The sequence below is a fragment of the Mustela nigripes genome, chromosome 5 (genome assembly GCF_022355385.1).
Source record: "Mustela nigripes isolate SB6536 chromosome 5, MUSNIG.SB6536, whole genome shotgun sequence".
Taxonomy (NCBI): Eukaryota; Metazoa; Chordata; class Mammalia; order Carnivora; family Mustelidae; genus Mustela; species Mustela nigripes.
In genome coordinates this window covers 32,083,938-32,106,071 of record NC_081561.1, presented here as the reverse complement: position 1 = coordinate 32,106,071, position 22,134 = coordinate 32,083,938, and the positions used below count along the sequence as shown (strand labels likewise).

General features: G+C 39.7%; 1 protein-coding gene across 2 annotated transcripts in view; it reads left to right on the top strand.

Annotated features, from left to right (window-relative positions):
• The window catches only part of ILRUN (inflammation and lipid regulator with UBA-like and NBR1-like domains), a 91,953-nt gene that overhangs the window by 25,140 nt on the left and 44,679 nt on the right, over positions 1–22,134 (top strand). Inside the window, exons 2-3 of one of the 2 annotated variants that reach the window (XM_059400063.1) lie at positions 11,424–11,578; positions 17,724–17,921. In XM_059400063.1, coding sequence (XP_059256046.1) covers positions 11,424–11,578; positions 17,724–17,921 — 353 coding nt within the window. The remainder of the gene's footprint in view (positions 1–11,423; positions 11,579–17,723; positions 17,922–22,134) is intronic. The other variant, XM_059400064.1, reaches the window with a different exon arrangement.

The following is a 22,134-nucleotide window of genomic DNA, read 5'->3' as shown; positions in this document are numbered from 1 at the left end:
GGGAGGAAGCAGGCTCCCTGCTGAGCAGAGAGCCCGATGGGGGACTCGATCCCAGGACCCTGAGATCATGACCTGAGCCGAAGGCAGCGGCTTAACCCACTGAGCCACCCAGGCACCCCCACACAGTGTATTTTTTTTTTTTTAAGATTTTATTTATTTATTTGACAGACAGAGATCACAAGTAGGCAGAGAGGCCGGCAGAAAGAGAGAGAGGAGGAAGCAGGCTCTCCGCGGAGTGGACAGCCCGATGTGGGGCCCGATCCCAGGACCCTGGGATCATGACCCGAGCCGAAGGCAGAGGCTTTAACCCACTGAGCCACCCAGGCGCCCCCCACACAGTGTAATTTTGAGTGAATCTGGGCCTATTATGTTACAGGTAACAAACTCAGTTCAAACTAGATAATGCTAAAGATGTGTGTGTTGGAGTAGAGGGAGGTATTTTAAGGATGTTGCTATGTTATACAGAACCCAAAGACCTGCATATGTTTAGGCTTTAGGAAAAACTGGACTTTACAATATCTCAGGTTTCTTTCTTTTCTTTCTTCGTCTTTTTTGTTTGTTTGTTTGTTTGTTTGTTTTTAACTAGGCTCCACATCCAATGTGGGGCTTGGACTCACATCCTTGAGGTCAGGGATCGCGTGCTGTAACAACTGATCCACTCAGGCACCCCCTCAGGTTTCTTTTATGTATGTTCTATGTACTTGTTTGCCGTGGTCTCTGTCTGGTGAAGAAAATCATGACTGTCAAAAGCTCCCAAATGTGTATTTATAGCCCAGATACTGTGGGGAAAACTCTCAGTTCCAAATTCTGGGGTTCCCCCACCCTCACATTAACTATGGAATGACCTCACTCTGTCCTAAGGAGTCATACGTGGAAGTGAGGGCATTACCTAAACAAATAACTACTACAGATGCTCTCCTCTTCCTCCCCAGTGGGAGATGACCCCTACCCACTCAGGTCCAGCTGTCATACTGTGACTTACTGTCTAAGGTGTCCACCCTGCCAGCTGAGGGTCTTAGGATGGTAGCTCTGCTTTCCCTAATTTGGTCTTGATTGGTCCAGATAAACTATTGCATGGTGCTATAGCCTGTGGGTTAAATGATAGATTTTTGTTGTTGTCATTCCCCTGCCCTCTCTCTTAGAGTTCCAATATATGAAAATGAGAAGAAAACCAGATAAAAAGGAGAAAGGAAAAGTACTGTATTTTGGTTACAAATTCATTCCATTTATTAAGCACCATCTATGTGACAGGCCCTATTCTTATCCTGGGAGATAAAAGCAGAAGCATACAGAGCATATACTGTCTTCTGCAGGTAGAAACAGTGTAATAAAATCAGCAAGTCTCATGGTTCCCTATTACTCATTTCACTGGCAGAGGATTGAAGGCTTTAGCCTGGCTTGCCCCAAAAGGATTCCCCATGTCCAATATTCTTTAGGACCAACCTTGGGAGGAGAAAGGGGCTAGGCACAGGGTGGGAAATAGTTCCTTTTATGAGGCCCATGCTGCTTTAGCTTTCCCCTTCCAGTAAGATGCCACTTTTTGGACCTAGGGTTTGACTAGAACAGTAATTCCAGCTTCCTGCTGAGAGAACTCTTCTAAAACTGCAGTTCACTGCTCATCTTCCATTTCATCCTGTTTGGTTCCCATTGATATCCACCAACTCTAGTAGTATTTAGGCTTTTTAGTCTCTGAGATTGCTGAAGAGAATCGCTGTGACCAAGTTTAATTCTCCTTGGTTTTGCTTATCTTCCTACCTCAGGGTCTGGAAAATTCTGGATTTAGAGCTTTTTCAAATCTTCTGTGGAATGTCACCCCTGGATATTGCCTTCCCCCCAACTGCATTTCTGTCAAATAATGCTTTATAATGAGGGGAGGGGATGGCAGTTTGAGGGAACGCTGTGAGAAGTGTTTTGAAAGGGGCTGTCTACATTGTAGTCATCCAGGGTCTCACAATTTCTTAGTAGCACAAGGAATTTAGTTGCTGAAATTCTGCAAAGTGATTATCTGACTACTAGAGGTTTTGGATCTTTGGCTTTATAGGCAGAAAGGCCTTTGCTTAATCATTATATTGTTGTCTTGTGTGTCACATTTCCTCTCTAGGAGGCTAGATTGGGCTGGATTGTGTTTCACAGATTGAATTGTTTTTGCAGACCCTTACTGAAGTTATCACAGTCTTTTGTGAGCAATTTTTTTTTTTTTCTTGTCCAAAGTTCATAAAGCTCCATGTAGCTTGGGAGTGCATATGGAGTGTAACCAACTGGTTTGCTACACATGAGGACTACTGGGCTTCCCAGCCTGACATGGGTGCGGCCTCATTTCACTTTAACTTTGTTACACATTTTTGGGTTTGTCACTTTTGCAGTACTTCAGTTTTTTATTGGAGGTGGTGAACAGAACCCTGTCAAACTAGCTCAAATAAAAATGAGAATCAGTAATGAGATACTGTGAGGATATCTTAGAACCTAAATTAGAAATTCATTTGGGGGGCACCTGGGTGGCTCAATGGGTTAAAGCCTCTGCCTTCAGCTCAGGTCATGATCCTAGGGTCCTGGGATCGAGTGCTGCATCTGGCTCTCTGCTCAGCAGGGAGCCTGCTTCCTCCTCTCTCTCTGCCTGCCTCTCTGCCTACTTGTAATCTCTGTCTGTCAAATAAATAAATAAAATCTTTAAAAAAGAAAGAAAGAAAGAAAAAGAAATTCATTTGGGTTTCAGAAACAGCCAGAATCAGGGACTTGAATGTTGTCAGGCCTCTCTCTTCTGGTTGTTCGTGGGTTTGTGGTCTTTTTTCTCTGAAGACTGCATTTCTGTGCCCTTTCCAGTGGGCAAAATATGACTCTTTAGTGCTCCAGGTACTCAGGGAGAGATTGCTTTCTCTCGGCTCTAGTGCAAAGATTCTCAGGGAAGCATTGAGATTGATTCTGCTTTGGGTCAGGTGTTCATTCCTGGACTAATCCTTTGTGGTTTGGAGCAGAGTCATTTACCAACATGTTAGGTTCTTGTCTTATTTTATATCTGTTCTCCTGGGGACATGGAAGGCGGTTCCCAGAGAAAAGAGGAATACAGCCCTCCTTCATCTGTGTGCCTTTGCACATTCTCTCCCTCTAGCTGCTCCTTCACTACTCCTTCAAGTGGTTAACGAGGCCATCAGTTTTGATATTATACCTTTCCCTCAATGAAGCTTTCCCTTGATGCCTTAGTTTGAATTAGGTATTTCCTCCTCTGTACTTTCATAGCCCTTGCTTATTTTTCTCCTCTGACCCTTACCACATTGAGTTGTGATTAATTGTTCCCAAATCTATCTTAATAGACTTAGCTTTTCTTTGTAGTAAAGACTTTGTCTTATTTATCTTTATGTTTTCAGTACCTACAGTCATGAATGAGTTAAAACTTAAATAAAATAAATGGGTAAATACTGCATACTTACTGATAGGCAGAGAGGGAAAAACTTTGTGCTTATCTTGTAATTTGATCCTTAGATAAATGTTGTTGCTTTCTTTAGTCCTAGAAACTAGTGGGAATAGGAAGTATTTAGGGTGATCTTGAGCATAAGGATTACCATACTCAACTCAAGGTGGGGTGCTATGCATGTCTCCACTTGTTCTTCCATTTGATTTCCCAAATCTGAGCATCACATTGATTGCAGTTGCCATGTGTCACCAAGGGCGAGGGTCTTACTTAGGGCAGGATCCCACCCATACCCAAGAGTTTGCCCAACTGTTTTTTTCTTCTAAAAATCTTTGATCTTCCTCAACGTGTGGTGCTGGGACAATTGGATAACCACAGGCAAAAGAATGAAGTTAGACTACTACCTTACTCCTTATGCAAAAATTAACTAAAATGGATCAGTGGCGAACAATAAAAGCTGAAACAATCAAACTACTAGAAGAAACAAAGGGATAAATTTGCATGACCTTGGATTTGACAGTTGTTTCTTATATTTGACATCAAAAGCATGAGTAATGAAAGAAAAACTAGATATATTGGATTTCATAAAAATTAAAGCTTTTATGTATCAAAGAACATGGTTGTCTTTTTAAAGATTTTATTTGAGAGAGTGCACTTGAGCAGGGGTTAGGGGGAGGAGCAAAGGGAGAAGGACAACCGGACTCCATGCTGAGTATGGAGGCAGACTTGGGACTTGATCTTACCACCCTGAGATCATGACCTAAGCCGAAATCAAGAGTTGGACACTTAACCAGCTGAGCCACCCAGGTGCTCCTCAAAGGACATTATTAAGAAAAAGAAAAACCAGCCTATTTGTAAATCATCTATATTATAAGGGTAAGCTGTCCAGAATATATAAAGAACTCTTACAGGTCAACAGCAGGAAGATAAAAGCTTAGTCAAAAAATGAACAAAGGATTTGAGTAGACATTTCTCTGAAGAGGATATGCAGATGGCCAGCAAGTACATGAAAAAATGTTTAAGGTCATTGGTCATTAAGGCAATGCAAATCAGAGCCATCAGATACTACTTCATGCCTAGTAGGATAGTTGTAATTGGGGGAAAAAAAAAAGTGTTGGCAAGGACATGGAGAAAAAGGAACCCTTGTACATTGTTGGTGGAAATGTAAAATGGTTGTGCTACTACAGAAAATAGTTTGGTGATTCTTCAAAAAGTTAAACATAGAGTTACCATATGACCTAGCAGGTTTACTCAAAGGTTATGTATCCAAAGAAATGAAGCCATATACTTGCACAGATAGTTGTATATGAATGGTTGTAGCAGCATTACTCATAATAATAATAAAAAAAAGGAACAACCCAAATGCCTATCAACAGATGAATGGTTAAACAAAATGTGGTGTGTACATAGCATGAAATATTAGTAAGCCATAAAAAGGAATAGAATATTTATTAACATGCTATAACTTGGGATGAAGCTGGAAAACATTATGCGAAGTGAAAGAAGCCAGACACAGAAGGCCACGTAGTATATGATTCCCTTTATGTAAGTTAACCATAATAGGCAGATTATGTCATAGAGACAGAAGATTAGTTGTTGCCAGGGAATGGTGGGGGGGGGGGGGGATGGGAAAAGGAGGAATGAGTAATGATTACTTAATGGGTATGGGGTGTTCTTAGTGGGTATGAGTGATGAAAAAGTTTTAGAGCTTGAGGGAGGTGGTGGTTGCACAACACCGTGAAAATACTAAATGCCACTTAATTAGATACTTTAGTTAATTGTATGTTATGAAACTCTCACCTCAATTTTTGTAAAAAAAGGAAAAATAGTTTGATCATGACCCATTAGTCAAAGGCACTTAGAAACTAAACTTCTTCAGTGCTGGAGTTGAATTTGCTCAGTACTTAGAATCTGCTTGCTTGCTTTCTAAAGAAACAAACACTAAGCCAGTTTTATTATCTCAGATGACAAGAATGCCCAATGTAAGATGACTCTGGGGCTTCCAGATTTAATTTAGTGGTTTATATCATCAAGGACACAACAGTTTTTCCCTCTGATTGCATCCTTAGCTTATCAGGCACATCCTCATTAGGTCCCCTGAGGTTCCTGGTAGGTCTCTTCATGTTCCCAAGGCAGTTGCAGTAATTCTCTTCACTGAATTTTCTTGACTTCCAGGAGGAGGAAAAAGGATACCTTCTCTCTCTCTTTTTTCCATTTGCCTTTTTAGTATAAACTTTTCAAACCTACAGAAAATTTTGAAGAATTGTAGTGTTTACCTTTATTCTTACCATCTAGATTCAACAGTGATGAACATTTTTGTCATAATTTGTTTTCTCTGTATAAATATTTTTTTGAATCATTTGAAAGTTGCAGACATCAAAACCCTTCATCCTTAAATATTTCAGCATGCTTCTACTAATTCTCTTAAATAACCACAACTAAGATAGGAAGAGACTTTACAAAAATTTTTTATTAGTAAAAGATACCTAGCCTATGTTTAATGTCCTCAGTTGCCCCCAGATGTATCTTTTATAACCCTCTTTTGTGTTTTTAAGGAATTGGAATCCAATCAAGGACTTCAAGGACCATGTATTGTGTTGGTGGTTACGTCTCTTTAAATCTAGGAACAGTGCTACCACCTCCTTGTCTTTTCATGGCAGAATGCTTGTTCTTTACTTTCTATTTGGAAAGGGTATAACTGCTGATGGTAGTTAGAAGGACCAGTTTTAAAAACAAAAAATTAATGGATCAGCAAATAGACAGGAAAAGAAGAGAGAAGAAACAATCTTGGACTTACTAGGGGCTCTAAGAAGCAGGTAAATGCTAGTGTGACCTTACTCCTCTTACTGAAATTTTCTATAAGTTTTTCCTCATAGTCTTCACATATTAAATAGTATCATCCATGAGTTAATTTTTAGGTTTGAAAATGCTGAGCCTTCTTCAGCCCAATTCCTATTGCCTACTTGCCATCCTCTTTCTGGTTTCATGAAATTATCAGTTTCTTCATGGTAGTCACAAATACTTATTTTTTGACCCCCCTTTCTTATCTTCTACATTTGATTCCCCTCGAGTTGATGTTGGAAAGCCCTATTAAGAACGTTTTCGACTTTGCTGATCCTTTTTCTAGGCTGGTGTTTCAGTTGTTCAGAGATAATTTCAGTCACATTAGAGATAATTTCAGTCACATTAGAGTGGGCTTGTGGCCTTAACAGAGTATTATTGCCACTCCAGAGGTGAGAAACTTCTTGTGGTTCAGAGTAAGTATTGCTCACAGCCCAGAGATGCTGTTTGTGCTTAACTGGATCAGTTCATTATTCTGATTTCCCATTTTAATTTGTGTCCAGAATTTGGGTAGTTTTCTTTTTCTCATGACTAATTCGGATCTTTTTTAGTTTCTTATTTAGAGAATGGAAAGAGAAGGTTATCTAATCTTACTTTCCTGAGAATCTGCTTAGTCTTCTGACATCCCCTTTTTAATTCTGATTTCCTGATTTTCTTAACTCTTTTCTACCCCCATATTTTTGGGTGATGTTCCTGATTGTATATTCAGCAGATAGAAGACTTTCTTCCTTCATAAGATTGGTAATCTGACCTGTGTATGTATATATAGTGCAAACATAAATGTTCTGTGTTTGTGAATTTTTGTTAGATTAGATGCTTGGCCATTTTCAATAATTCATCTGAGGAGGGTTACAATAATTTGTTTTGTTTTTTTAAGATTTTTATTTATTTGACAGAGAGATAGTACAAGTAGGCAGAGTGGCAGGCAGAGGGAGAGGGAGAAGCAGACACCCTGCTGAGCAGAGAGCCCAATGCGGGGCTTGATCCTAGGACCCTGGGATCATGACCTGAATGAAGGCAGCTGCTCAACCAACTGAGCCACCCAGGTGCCCCATAACTCATTTGTTTATAGGATTCATGAGATGATGGGGGGCGCCTGGGTGGCTCATTTGGTTAAGTGTCCAGCTCTTAATTTCAACTCAGGTCATGATCTCTGGTTGTGAGATCGAGCCCTGAGCCAGGCCCCATACTTAGGGAGCAGTCTGCTTGAGATTCTCTCCTCCTCCCTCTGGCCCCTCACCCCCACAGGTGCCTGTTTACTCATGTGCTCTCTTGCTCTGGCTCTCTCTCAAATAAATAAATAAATAAATTTAAAAAGGAATTCATGGTGGTAATTATTATGTTCTTAAGAAAGGTGTTCAGAATATTATTAGATAATTGGAAAGTTCTGGATAAGCTAAAAGATTTATGCCTTTGAATAAATCCTCCTAATTGATGGTCTAGCATGGGACAGTGCATTTGTGGGTTTCTCTATAAAATTAATGTTGGACAATATTGCTTTTGGGTTACAAAATTGCATTTTATTAGGGAGCACATACCAACATCCAAATTCTTCTGCTCCAAATCAGGTTAACCTGATTATCAGTGCATTTGAAACTGTTGTGCACCAAACCCATTTTTCACTGAAGTAGGAAAAGCTGCCTTGGGCTGATAACCTCAGTGGGAGAGACAGTTGGAGATACCCTTTTTGAATGTCTCTGGCTTGCTGAAGTCTGCTGGACTATAAGCAGTGTAAAGGTAGGGGCCTTGCCCATCTTGCTCTCTGTTCTATCCCTAGTCTTGGGTTGAGTGCCTAGCACATGGGTAAGTGCTCATTATTAGTTAAATATTGGTTGAATGCTGACCCTAGGGCATTTACACATGTCTCATCCAGTCTTCACAGCCAATCTTATCATTGCCTAACTTTGTAATATAAAATATAAGCCATCCTTCTGATAAAAAAATTTAGTTTTGTAGATGAGTAAGCAGACATAGATGCATAGCCACTTGTTCAAAGCTGTTCAGCCAGGCATAGGAGCTGCCTCCAAACAAAGCAATTTTAAATTTTACCATTTTAACCATTTTGCAGTGTACAGTTCTGTGGCATTAGGCATATTCATAGCCATCACCATCATCTTGGCCCATGCCTTTTTCCTCAGTTACACTGCTTGCCTTTTTGTTCTTCAGGGTCCTTTTGGTTTAGTCTGAAATCAAATTAAAAACTTCTTTGAGCAAAAACTGGAGGAAACTGGAAGTTTAAACTTTCAGACTGGGCCGAATATGGAGTCCCTGTTCTTCCTTTTCCCATTTCCTCAGCCAGTTCTATTTCACATATAACTTCTTGTTGGCTAATAATAGCTGAGTGTGTTGATTTGAACAGGAATACATGCACTCGTATCTGCTTGTTCTCAAACTGAGTTGGAGCTGTTTGGTCTATTTCTGCCAGTGGTTGGCCCAGTAAGGTGGTGATCTAAGTGGTCCAAGTGCCAAGAAGCTGTGTACCCACATTTTAAGTTGTGTACCTGCCGAATGGGTTAGAGCGCCACTGGGCTTAAGTCCACACTTGGCCTTGTACTTGGGAAATTAATTTGCTTTGTCATCCTCCACTCCTACTTTTGCCAGGAGTCCAGTTCACTACTTTCGGTTTCACTTTGGGCTTTAAAAGTGTTTCTTAATCTTTCTTTGGCTGAATTACCTATACAAAGCAGGTATAAATAAAATAGTTTTGTTGGCTTGGCTGTGGGGTGAATTGGGCTGTGTGAAACAAGATTTGAGGCGGCCGGATCTAAGTAGGATAGGTGAACGTGTTCATCTTTTTACTGCAGTGGTCTTGAGTCCTTCCTGATATCAGGCAGAGCCAAGTGGTGAAATATGACACATGCTGGGGATGAGAATTGGCAATTGTCCTGAATGCGCAAATAGTTTCTTCCCTCCCAAGCATATTTTACAGCCAAGTGAACAGAAAACAATTCAGCAGGCTACTTGCTGGAGTTCCTGCAGCAGAAACTGCTTTATAAAAGGATGGACACATAGCTTTTACAAAAAGTTTTCAGAAGAACAAAATACAAACTAAGCTCACTTTTCTTTTCCTCATTATGTCCCTAATTCCGAAATGTAAGGCTGATTCCAGATACATTCCTAAGGCCTCTCTGTCGGTGGTAGAGGCTGGGCGTCACCAGGTTTGATCAGTCACATTCAGCTACAGAAGGAAGTTGCTAGGAAGACTAAAGTCCAAGCCTTCCTATTGAATGGACAGGCAAACAGGCAGTTTGGCCCCTGGCCCAGCTCTGCTCCGTGTAAATTTTATCTCGTACGCACACAAGAGGCAGGCAGTTGGTGGTGGTGTAATTCCAGTCATTACTAACTAAAATGACAAGCCACCCATTGGGTGAGGCTTGACCTGAGGCAGCTGCTCTATTTATAGCCTTCCTTTCTGGCAGCTGCAAACACCTGGAGGAGCAGGCAGGCCCCCAGCAGAAAAGTATTTGCTGTTAACAGTATGTCTATTGAACAGTTATATACTGTCAGAGCTTATTTCATGCTATGTTTGTGCATAATTAAAAACAACCCACTGAATCCATTGGCTTATGGTTGGGTTATGTTTAGAAAAATGCAATTTGTGTTGTTGTCTGCTGTGGGGACTGGAGATGATGTCACTAGTTTAAGATCTTAAGAGGAGCAGTTAATGTAATTACTAGCAATTTCTTTGATCTCTCTAATGAACAGAGCTTGCTTAAACCCCTTAGTGGCATTTGGTTTCTGGCATGGATGAATGCACTGTCAATCATGTGTTTCAGTTCAATTAGGGACTTTGGTTTGTGTGCTTGGTAGTTCCTTTTGACATAAGGGGGTTTATGAGTAATTAAAAAGAACACCATCATTTATAAAATGGTGCTTTCAGAACAGAAACTACGAACGGCTCATAAACATGTAAATGATACTTAACCTTTTGTGCAACGAGAGAAAACCGTTTTAAGTTCTCACTGAGATCTTATTTTTAACCTGTCAGATTGACACAAATCCAAAACTTTGGAAGAACACTGTTGATGAACAAATGGGGAAATAGACACTCATACTTTCTTGATGGGAGCAGTAAGTGTACAACTTTATGGAGGGAAGTTTAATGTATCTGTTAAAACCACCAATATATACCCTTGGACCCAGCAGTAGTATCACTTAAAGGAATTTATCCTACAGATACACTTGCATGTATGTAAAAACAGTGTTTGCTTAAGCCTGTTTATGGAAGAATTAAAGATTGGAAACGAGCTTAGAAGTAGACATAATGATGTATCTGTACAATGGATACAGCTATAAAAAACAGGATATTCATTATGTACTGACATAGGAATGTTTCCATGGTACTAAAGCAGAGGGCATTGTATAATAAATATGCCACTAATTGTGTAAAAGGGGGAGAAATAAAAATATGTATTATTTATTTTTTTTAAAGATTTTTTCTTTATTTATCTGACAGAGATCACAAGTAGGCAGAGAGGCAGGCAGATAGAGAGGAGGAAGCAGGCTCCCTACAGAGCAGAGAGCCCGATGTGGGGCTCGATCCCAGGACCCTGGGATCATGACCTGAGCCAAAGGCAGAGGCTTAACCCACTGAGCCACCCAGGTGCCCCTAAAAATATGTATTATTTGCTTGTATGCACATAAGGAAGTTCTGGAAGGATATGGAAGAAGGTAGTGTGAGCAGTTACATGTGTTTATGTGTGTGTTTGTGTGTGTGGGAAAGAAGAGAAAGGATGGCTGTTTTTCACCGTATAAAACTTTTTGAACCATCTGCATGTGTTGCCTTTTCAAAAAAAATTAATTAGAATATCTTTTAAAATAGAGTTTTTTTGAATTCCCATCGGGGTTATAGAGGAGCACTCTCTTAATTGACTTCCTCACCCATACTTGCTATCCTTGTGGGCAAGAGGTTTCCTCATCCTTTTACTGATGGTGCTAAGTGTCTTCTTACTTTTTATGTGGGCACTTGAGAGGAAAGTGCTGCTCAAGTTTGTTGGTCTTGGTGTTTTTTCTGTTGATCCTCAGAATCAGTGACTCTAAAAATTTATATACCAGAAGCCTGTGTTCCAATACCAAACTGTGAGAAACAGGCTTTTTCCATTTGTTTTGACAATCAAGGTAATATACCCTGGACAGGACTAAAGTAAAATCTTTTGCCTTTTCTTTTTGTTTGTAGGAACCTACAAGCAGCAATTGGCGCCTATTATGACTTTGAGAGCCCAAACATCAGTGTGCCCTCTATGTCGTTTGTTGAAGATGTCACCATAGGAGAAGGGGAGTCGATACCTCCTGATACTCAGTTTATAAAGACATGGCGGATCCAGAATTCCGGTAAGTGGATAATGGGCAGTTCTTCATTGCCCTATTTTCTTTTTTTAGTAGTTAAAACAAACAAGGAAATGTTTTAGCTTAAGTTATATACTTTTGTAACTGAGTTTTTTCTTATACATGATGTAGTACTTTTTTTTTTTAAGATTTTATTTATTTAAGAGAGAGAGATAGTGGGAGCGGGCGGAGGGGCAGAGGGAGAGCGGGGAGAAGCAGACTCCCCACTGAGCAGGAAGCCTGATGCCAGGCTTGATCCCAGGGCCCTGGGATCATGACCTGAGCGGAAGGCAGACTGAGCCATCCAGGCACCCTGATGTAATACTTTTTTGTACTGGTGTGATGACCAAACGTCAGTGAAATGTCCCCTGCCCTAGATCAGGAAAAAATAATCCAGATCTTTTTTTTTTTTTTAAATTTAGGTCTTGATGGTCTCTAAACAATTCAATATTCATTTGATACCAGGAACTAGGCCTGTGTGTGGTGGTGGTATTATCTCCACCTGTACAGTTCTACTCCATCATTTTAATTCTGCTCTAATTAATCTTCCAGTTCTTTCCAGCAGGCTAGAGGAGGTACATCCTTGAATAGAACAAGGTGGTTAGAAAGAGCTGCGAGCATCTGCTCTTTTGAAAGCTCTTTTCTTTGTAGGTGCAAGGATGATTCTTTATGAAATTTCATTGAGATATCTCTCTGAAATGTTAATACCAACTTTGAAAAATAGGGTAAGAAATGTGGGATTTGCTCAGAATGGGAAAGATGGAAAGATTGAGAATTTTTTAGAAACATTGTTATAATATACTGCTGACTTTAAGAAAAATTAAAAATAAGTTAGCAGTAGTTCTTTGAAAGAAGGATCTGAATATGTGTCTGGTAACAATTATTACCTTTTGCTTGTTAAATTCTTTTGTAATGACTTTTTAAATTTGAGTGGGTTTAGTGTTGCTTGTCTCATGCAATAATTACTCATGCTGCTGATCAGATCAGAATGCTTTAACCTCCTTGTTACTGAGGACTTAACGAGGAATTCTGAGAGATGGAAACTAGGCAGAAGGCATATTTAGCTAAAAACCTGTGTGTGGGAGGGAACCGTATCTAGCAAGGTGATCTGATGTGAGTTGATGTAATAAACCTGTAAAAGTGACCTTTTATTGACTGTTTACTTTTTAGTTCTTTGTACTTTAATTTTTTTATGATGGGGTAAGATTGACTAAGCTAGCCTTTTATATAGTAATTAATGTACCAGATTGCTATTCTTAGTTTTTCTGACTTAATTAAAAGTAACTCTCCCTTGGATGAAAGTTTAGTGTGTCACTGAGGAAACGCATATAATCTGGATCGATCCAATGTTGTAGATGACTGGAGACATTCGTGGCTTTGTAAGATTTTCATTAGCTTCTTTTCCCTTTTGGTTGTAACAGTGTAGGGCATTGTTTGTTTGAGAGACACTTGGCTATATGGAAAAGTAGCCATGTTTTCTATTTTTCTTAAAGTTCTTTTTTTCAAAGCTTAATTATTTTTTGCCTTATTTCTTTCCTTTTTGGGGGGTTTAATTTCTTACTTTTCCTGATGTGGGCTTTTAAAAATATAAAATAATCCCTCTCTTTCTTAAGATCTTACATATGTATACATGTATGTATGTGCTCAAAAGTGAGCGCACATGGGGAGGGGCAGTAGGAGAGAATCCTAAGCAGACTCTGCACTTAGCAGAGCCCATCTCAGATTGACATGAGACTCGATCCTGTGATCCAAAATCATGACCTGAATTGAAATCAGGAGTCAGGTGCTTAACTGACTGAGTCACCAAGGTGCCCCTAAAACAGTCTCTTAAGTTCAGCTTCTGTTCATCATGTTTTTTCTCAGAATTACTAAAACCTGCTAGTTGCTAATCAAAACTGCTTTTGAAACTTCACATGAATTTAATTTTATTTGGTTAAAAAAATTAAGACTTTGCTTATTTATAGTGAAAACACTTAAAATGGCTGCCTTTCTGTGAATTCTTTATAGTGTTTTTAAATATTGAAAGTTCTTAGAGTACCACTAAAATATTTGAGATACTCTTTTGTCGCAGAAATCATTTTTTATGTTAGAAATCTCAATACATCTACTCACTCTCCAGGCAGTTCTTCATTTAATGGGGGATTGGGAGGGATTGATATAAAATGGTTAAATGTCAAATCAGAACCCCAAAAAGCCTACCTTTCTTTCACGTTGGAGAAAAGCTGTGTTGGTGGGGCTGGCTGCTTTTTCCACTTGGTATTGTGTGGAAAGTCCAGTTTAAAACAGCCTCTGGATCTGCAGTCTTTATTCCTGTGAAAGGCCATTCTTGTGCCTGAACACTTCTTGAAGAGTTGGGCAACAATTGACTGGCGATTTTACCCTTCAGGTTACTTTGAACACATAGTGTTTTTTTTATCCTTTTGAAAGTTGTTCATCCTTTTTCAAATAGTTTTGTATCTATCAGCTACATGCTTACCATTTGATTAAGAAGAACCTGGCCTTGTATAACTAAGCGATAGGTATGTTAGTAAAGAGAAAGAGGGAAAGCATGCACGTGTACTGTTCTTCAGCATCATTCTCATCTGGCCTATAAGTTCTTTCTGGAAGTAGGGTAACTCAGAAATACAACAGGCCTTAGCTATTTCTCCTCTGGCTCTTTTACTCTCATTCATAATCTTCTCTTAAGAGAAAAGTGCTCACTGAAATAGTTTCATAAATAATTTTCATGGTATCTCTCTGCTGTCATGTTTTAGGCATGCCAGGCATTTGAATATACAACAGATGAGATTGGCAGGAACTACATATAGCTGTCCTGGCAGTTTCCCCAAAGAAGCTAATATCACACATTGTTTAAAATTCAACTTTTAAGACCATGGAAAAACAGAAGCCAGACATTTAATGACTTAGATGTGGAATCCCAGGACCCAAGCTTTTGGCACCATATAAATTTTAGAAGCTTGGGAACCTTGAACAGGAAACCTTACAATTAAAATTGAAAGTAAAAATTTGAAACTGCCCCTCCAGTGTGAAAAGGAACAATTTCCCTCATCAATGCTTTAGCTTCTTATTTGTTACAACCACCCTCTGTTGTGCAGCCATCATGAATGTTAAGCTGAGCACGTTATGGCAACACTGGTATTTCTTGGACTTTGGCGAAGTAGTTGGTGATTGTCATGTGAGGCAGTGGCTTCACAGTCAACTTTATTTTTTATGAACATAAAGCATGAGTTGAGAAAACTTGAAAAAGAACAACTGTTTTCTCCATTTACTTTTGGGTCCTTAAAATAGTTAATTTCTGTGCCTTTCTCTTCAGCTGAACTGTAGAGAAGGTAATTCTGCTTCATCCATTTAGCAGATGTTGTTATATTCCAGTCACTTTACATCAGGTATGGGAAGAAAATGGTGACAGGATCAATGACGTTCCCGTTTTTGCCTGCAGCTCAATTTGAAATGCAGTCTCCAAACTTCTAGGGATTAAAAAGAATAGGGGATCTTCATTAAGGATTATCTTCCTTATTGATCTTCGGATGTTCATTGTTATCTCCCAACTGTTGGTGTAATCACTTATCCCTAGTAAGTCAAGGCTTTCTGGAACTGATGGACTTTTATTTCATTTTTGCCATGTTTTCTGTCATCTCAAAATTGCCATGTCAGGTTTTTTTTGTTTTGTTTTTACTTTTTTTTTTTTAATAAAATTATATTCCCATGATAACTGAAGAAATCATAGCCTTGATCATATGTGTTTTTGTGATACTTAACTTGGAAAGTCATAAAACATAGGTTAATCTGTCCCCCCAATCAAGCCAGTTTGTAACTGAGACTTAATTTGAAGCCCTGTTGTATTACATTTCTCAAATTCAGATTTTAGGTATGCTGATGGTCCATATAGCTTAACACTATTTCTCTTCTTCCTCCTTTTTTTTTTTTTAAAGTTTTATTTATTTATTTGACAGATCACAAGTAGGTGGGATGGGGATGGAGGTGGTAGCAGGCTCCCTGCTGAGCAGAGAGCTGAATGCTAGGCTCCATCCCAGCACCCTGAGATCATGACCTAAGGCAGAGGCTCAACCCACTGAGCCACCCAGGTGCTCCTCCCTTCCTCCTATATTAAGAACTGGTATCTTTAACCTTTTTAGAGTTACCTGACTTACTAGACTGTAAGAGCTAAATGTTGTAGTGAGTGTTTGGTAAGTCTCAGAAGGTAAATGATTGGTTCTTCACTTTACAGCAAATTAACACCTTAGAGTTGATGGTGGATAATTCATCCAATTTTTTCTCCAACAAGCTCTCCAGGCACCACATGAATAAAGTGTCTGGCGTACTAAAACATTAGATCAGTACCCTAGCTGCATAACTTGTTAATCACTTAATGTTTACCAACTAACTTGATCTCCAGGGAGCACAGAAGCACTCCCTCTTTGCATAGCTGAGAGCTCTGACTGCCTCAGCTGCTTGTGCTTGTCTGCTCAGGACGGCCAAGTATTTCCCGCACCCAGACAGTCTTGGTTTTCCTTACTTTCTTAGAAGTTCAAAAATAGACACATTCTTGGGTTTTCATACAAACACATGTTGTCTTGTTATGGGTGTTGTGCATCTGTGTGTGTGCATTTGAAAGAATAATTGTGAATTCACCCCTAACACAGCCGTTGAATTTTCCTCCTGGATCTAGGTCTTTAAAGAGACTGACATTTTCCAAGGTCCTCCATGCCAGCTGCTACTATTCTTGACCTCAGACAAATATGCTTTCGCCAAGACCATAGGCCCCAGAAATGCGAAACAATTTGCATGTCTGGCCAGGGTATCATCCACAAGCTTTCCACCAGCAGCAGTTGCCCTTTATGGTGTTAACTTAAGAGGGCACTTTGCTGGCAGGTGTGTTTTTAAGTGGGTCTGACAAAACACTGCCAACTTCTTCCTCTGCCACCCCTTAAGGTGCAAGAGCCACAGAGTGTGCCGCTCATTACGGGGCTGAGAGCTCAGCCATGTAGCTGTAGCTGCCTTTCTCTCTGGTTCGCTTTTCACTGGGTATATCAAAACCAGTCTGGCACTTTGAGAACAAGGAACCAAGGCATCCTAGAATACTCTCAGGAGACACATTTCAAGTGTGCTTTGTCCTTAGATTCCTGCCATGTCTGCCTTTTCACGGTGATTTATTTTTATAATGGATGTATATATATATACCCCCAAAAGATACAGAGGTTTCTGTCTACAGTAAAAATAAATATATTGAAGAGACTTCACTGGAAAGATAACCTTTAGTCTCTCTGTGGTGCTGTGACTTGTCAGAACAAGCCAATATATGGATTGCTCATTTTGAATTAGTTTGCATGGAAACAGGTACACAGAAGGAGGGATCCAAATAAGATCTTTATCACTCCCAAAGGAGGAAAGACATTCCTGCCAGTGCCTTGTGCCTGTATTGCCTGTCCTTTGTACCCATACTTCTGGCTGGTATCATCACCTCTGAGATCACAGTTCAGTGTGTTTTTACTAGGGGAGTTTATCCCATTACTGTTTGAACCTGAAAAGGAAACTTTCATTTGACTCCTCTGTCTTATATATGCAGAATCTCTTGCACCTTGGTCTTTTCATAGTTAAGGACTCCAGAAGGAAAAGTCGTACATCAGGGGAAATATTTTAAAATGAAAGAAATATAGAAATTATCCCTCACATGTTTCATCCACTTGCCTTGATAGAAAAACTGGGGATAATCAGATGTATTTTTACTTAGAATGTGAGCTTAAAAAGTTCTCGTGAAAATAGGCATGTGTTACCGCCTAGTGAAGAAAGCAGGCCTCCAAAGATGTGGGTCTGTGCTTCATTTCCATGGCTCTTCGTGAACATCATTCTCAGATTCCATGGATTCAGTGTAATGTGTGACCTCGCCTGGGGTGCCCTGAAACGCATCTTCTTGAGGAACTGCCTTGCTTTGGTCATATGTGCCTTATCTTAGGGATAGACTGTTGGTCAGAGGTTGTTAACTCTGATAATTCCTTCTGGCCAGTCTTGTGACATTATGTAGCTCAAGGATATGTGGCTATGTTCACGTATGTGCAAAAGAGAGAGAGCCCTCTTCTACAGTTTTGTAATGAACTGCACCCATCCTAGGACCACTAATTGCCTAACATTTTTTTCTTTTGCTTGAACTCAGGGGCAGAGGCCTGGCCTCCAGGGGTTTGTCTTAAATATGTCGGGGGAGACCAATTTGGACATGTGAACATGGTGATGGTGAGATCGCTAGAGCCCCAAGAGATTGCAGATGTCAGCGTCCAGATGTGCAGCCCCAGCAGAGCAGGAATGTATCAGGGACAGTGGCGGATGTGCACTGCTACAGGACTCTACTATGGAGGTGAGTATGTCCTTGTGCAGCCCAGGGTGAAGGAATTAAGGTAACGTCTTACAGCATTCCCAGCATTGCTCACAGAGCCTGTCAAATGATATAAAAAGGCGTGGCCTCTTTCATCTGTCACCCCGTGCAGGTAAATGACTTGAATTTAATGACCGCCTAATTGGGTCAGTCTAGTGTTCTCCCTTTTACACTGGCACTTTAGTTAAAATTTAGTGAAGTGCGTGAGAGATCTATATCATGCATCTCTAAATAGCAATTTAGTAGCTCTGCTCTTTTTATTATACAATCTAGTAGGTGCTGTAAGAATACTGAAGGCAGTCCTGTTCTCAGAGTCTCTAGATAGAAGTCCTCTAAAAAAAGATAATGCTCAAAGTGTGCGTCCTTCTCCCAAGCAGAGCGCCCGTCAGCACCTGTCTCTTCTTTGTTGCCATACTCACTGAGCAGAGTGAGCTGCACTGCCTCTTCTTTCCTTTTCTTCGTTTGTGCTTCAACCCTGTCTATTCTTTACCCACTCCAGAGAAATGAAAATCAGAGACTACCCAGTTTCCAAATCCAGCAGCCACTTAGTCTTTGTACTAATTGACCCTCTGTCATTTGACACCACACTCCAAATATTTTCTGAACTGTGTACCTTCCTAGACCCACCGGATAACTGTCTTGTTTCCTCCTCCTCTGATTGATCTTTCTCTGTCTCTGTCTAGTCTCCTATTTGCCCTGGGATTGTTAGATTCTGAGCTGGGTCCTGTTCATGGTCAGTGACCTCATCCATCCACATGGGTTCAGTGGCTCTCGCCACTACAGAACATAGCAATGTTCAAATTCATATCTCTGGTTGCAGACTCTCTTTGGAGCCCCAAGCTTGTGTTTTAACTGCTTATGGGCAGAACACTTGGGTATCTTGTAGATTTCTGAATCTTAATGTCTCCCAGGCAAAACTTAACATTCTTCTCATCAGCCCCCCATTGAGGTGATCAGGCAGGAACCTTGGAGTCATCTTTTGTTCAGTCTCAAAACTATTCTTCATCACAAACCAGTTCCTGTTGATTCCACTGTATCCCATGTCCTGGTAATCCAAAGAAGAATAAATAGTAAATAGTTCCTGTCTTCTGGGAACCCTTAACTGGACTCAGGGCCAATGGGGACTTTGGCATGATTTCAGGGGGTTCTGGAATTAATGTTCTTCTATATGTTCCACGCATATAGTGGAACTTTATGGTGGAAACTTTACATATTTTTATAGCCTTGGAAAATTTTAATGTTAGAAAGGGTGTCTCATAGTGCTTATATGACATTATTCTTTGCCTAAAACCTTCATGCCTACTGTACTGAAGCCCAGTTCCTTGGCGTGGGGCTTAAAGCTCCTCACGATCTGGCCTCGTTTTCACTTTCATCGTCAGTCTCCTCTTTACTCCCCCACAGCCAGTCCCCAAAGACACCACATGCTTTCACTTCACCATGCCCTTGCTTGTGTTGTTCCTATTGCCAGAAATATCTTTTCTCTTCTTTCCAGTAAACTCCTGCTCATCCTCAGGGCCCTGATAAAATCACCATTCCTCCCTTCCCTTTCCCTCCTTGCTTACTCTCCTCATGACCCCATGGAAATTTGTCCCTCCTTTTTTCATTAATGTTGTACACGGGCTTGTTATTATACTTCACACGTTGTATTTTAGGTGTTTACTTACTTTTCTCTCCTACTAGACTGTGAACTATATGTTGAATGACAAACGACTGTGCAATTGTGTATCAGAATGTAGAATTTGTCCCTTCCCTTCCGGACTCTCTTTTCAAGCCACTTTTTTTTTTCTTTTTAACGTATAATGTATTATTTGTTTCAGGAGTACAGGTCTGTGATTCATCAGTCTTATATCATACCCAGTGCTCATTATAACACATACCCTCTGCAATGTCTGTCACCTGGCTACCCTACCCCTCACCTGTCTCCCCGCCAGCAACCCTCAGTTTCTTTTGTAAGATTAAGAGTCTTTTATGGTTTGTCTCCTTTTCTGGTTTCATCTTTTCATTTTTTCTTCTCTTCCCCTATGATCCTCCACCTTATTTCTTAAATTCCACATGTCAGTGAGATCATATGATAATTATCTTTCTTTATTGACTTATTTCACTTAGCACAAACCCTCTGGTTCCAACCACGTCATTGCAAATGGCAGTATTTCATCCTTTCTGATGGCTGAGGAATATTCCATTGTCTATATATACCACATTTTACCCATTCATCAGTTGATGGATAGTTTGGCTATTGTGGACATTGTTGCTGTAAACATTGGGGTGCAGGTGCCTCTTTGGATTACTATATTTGTATCATTGGGGTATATACCCAATAGTGCAATTGCTGGGTCATAGGGTAGCTCTATTTTCAACTTTTTGAGGAACCTCCCCACTGTTTTCCAGAACAGGCCACTCCTTCTAATAACCTTTGTACCTGCACAGTTGGAAGTACAGTTGACCCTTGAATAACACGGGGGAGTGCTGATACCCCTGCACAGTTGAAAACTTTGACTCCCCAAAAACTTTACTAATAGCCTTGTTGAACAGAAATCTTAACCAATAACATTAACAGTTAATACGTATTTTGTAGTTATATGTAATATATATTGTGTTCTTAAAGTACCTAGAAAAAAAAATTCAGAAAATTGAGAGCAAAAATACATTTACAGTACTTTCTTGTTTTTATCAAAAAAGAAAAAAAGAAAAAATCTACATATAAGTGGGCCTATGAGGTTCAAACTCACATTGTTCAAGAGTCAACCAGTTTCTACCACTGCTGAGCTCCCATTGCATTTTCTTCTTCTCCTCCCCCACCATTGCATTTTCTCTGCACCTCTTACTCCCTTGCCTCTCTTTGGCACTTTACCTCTTTCTCCCCAGTTATTTGATGAATGTCCCAAATACCTTTAAAACTTAAGGTGATACATGTCTTATTTTTCTATGTAACTTCAAAAAGCTGAGCCCAAAGCAGAGTGGAGATTTTTTTAAAAGAATGCCAGTGTTTTTAAGGGAGGAGCATGACCACATATGTAACTTAAAAAAAAAAAAAATCTCTTTGATGCAAAAATAATTGCTTCTTACTGTTCTCTAGTGTTTGAGATCTCTGGTCATGTGTGTATGTGTATGATTCAGTGTTAAGATAAAAATAATTATCACCGTGTTGGCCATTAAAATTTATATTTGTAACATTCCCTCCAATTCTAGAAGTAGTTGGGGTATAAAATATACTAGTTTTGGAGGCAATAAAGAATTTAAAGCCTTTCTTGGTCATATAATCTGTGAGTTGTTTCTCAGGATTTTGTGAAATCTAATACTTTCAAGAGATCTTAATAATAGATCTGGCTCCATGATTTTCAAAACATTTTTAAAAAATCAATAGAACCCTTTCCTTTATAAGAGCATATATGAATGCCCCCTCAAATAAAAGGAAAACCTAAAAATGAAACTGGTTTTGTTGAATTGGGAGCCTTCTTAACCCTTGTTGCCTGTTCAGATGACCTCTTGTTCTGTGTGGTATAGAGTTTGCAAACAGTTCATCTTCTCTGGTAAAGAATTTAATTTCATTGTACAAATTACTATTTCATTGAATCCAGATTACTCTTGGTTATAACACATCCTTATAGCAGAGATGGTAAATTTCTGGCAGAATGTGAGTGTAGTATACATAAAGCCACAACTGTTAACATGTAAAAGAAAATAAACTGCCTTGTTAACTGTGATTGGCTCTTCTCAGTTTTTCTATGAAGTCTCACCTTGCAGGCTCATAAAGTGTGGCGTAGTGGGAAGAGTTTGGAAAGTCAGCTTAGGTTGCCTGGGCATAAACTTGGACAAGTTAGGTAACTACTGTGTCTCATCTTTCTGTCTTAACAACAAAGCTTGTTTGTTTTGTTTTTGGTGGGTGGTCTCCTTTACAGTCTTTAGATGGTCTTCTCTGGAAAGTATCATTTTCTTTATTTTTATAAAAACACTTATGTTTCAGTTCATTTCTCTTCCTCAAAAGGAATTTTTGCTATATTTAATAATTTATAAAGTGGGTCCCCTCCCCCCATTTAAAATGGATTGTGCTCTCTCAGTCTCTCTTGAGAGGTGCTCTTGGCGTCTTGTGTGGACAGTTCTTCATTATGTGGGGCATGTGTATGCGACCCTTGGCCCTCTCTCACTAAATACTTTAGCTTCATATATTCATTTTTCCTGGCAACCCTCCTCTTGA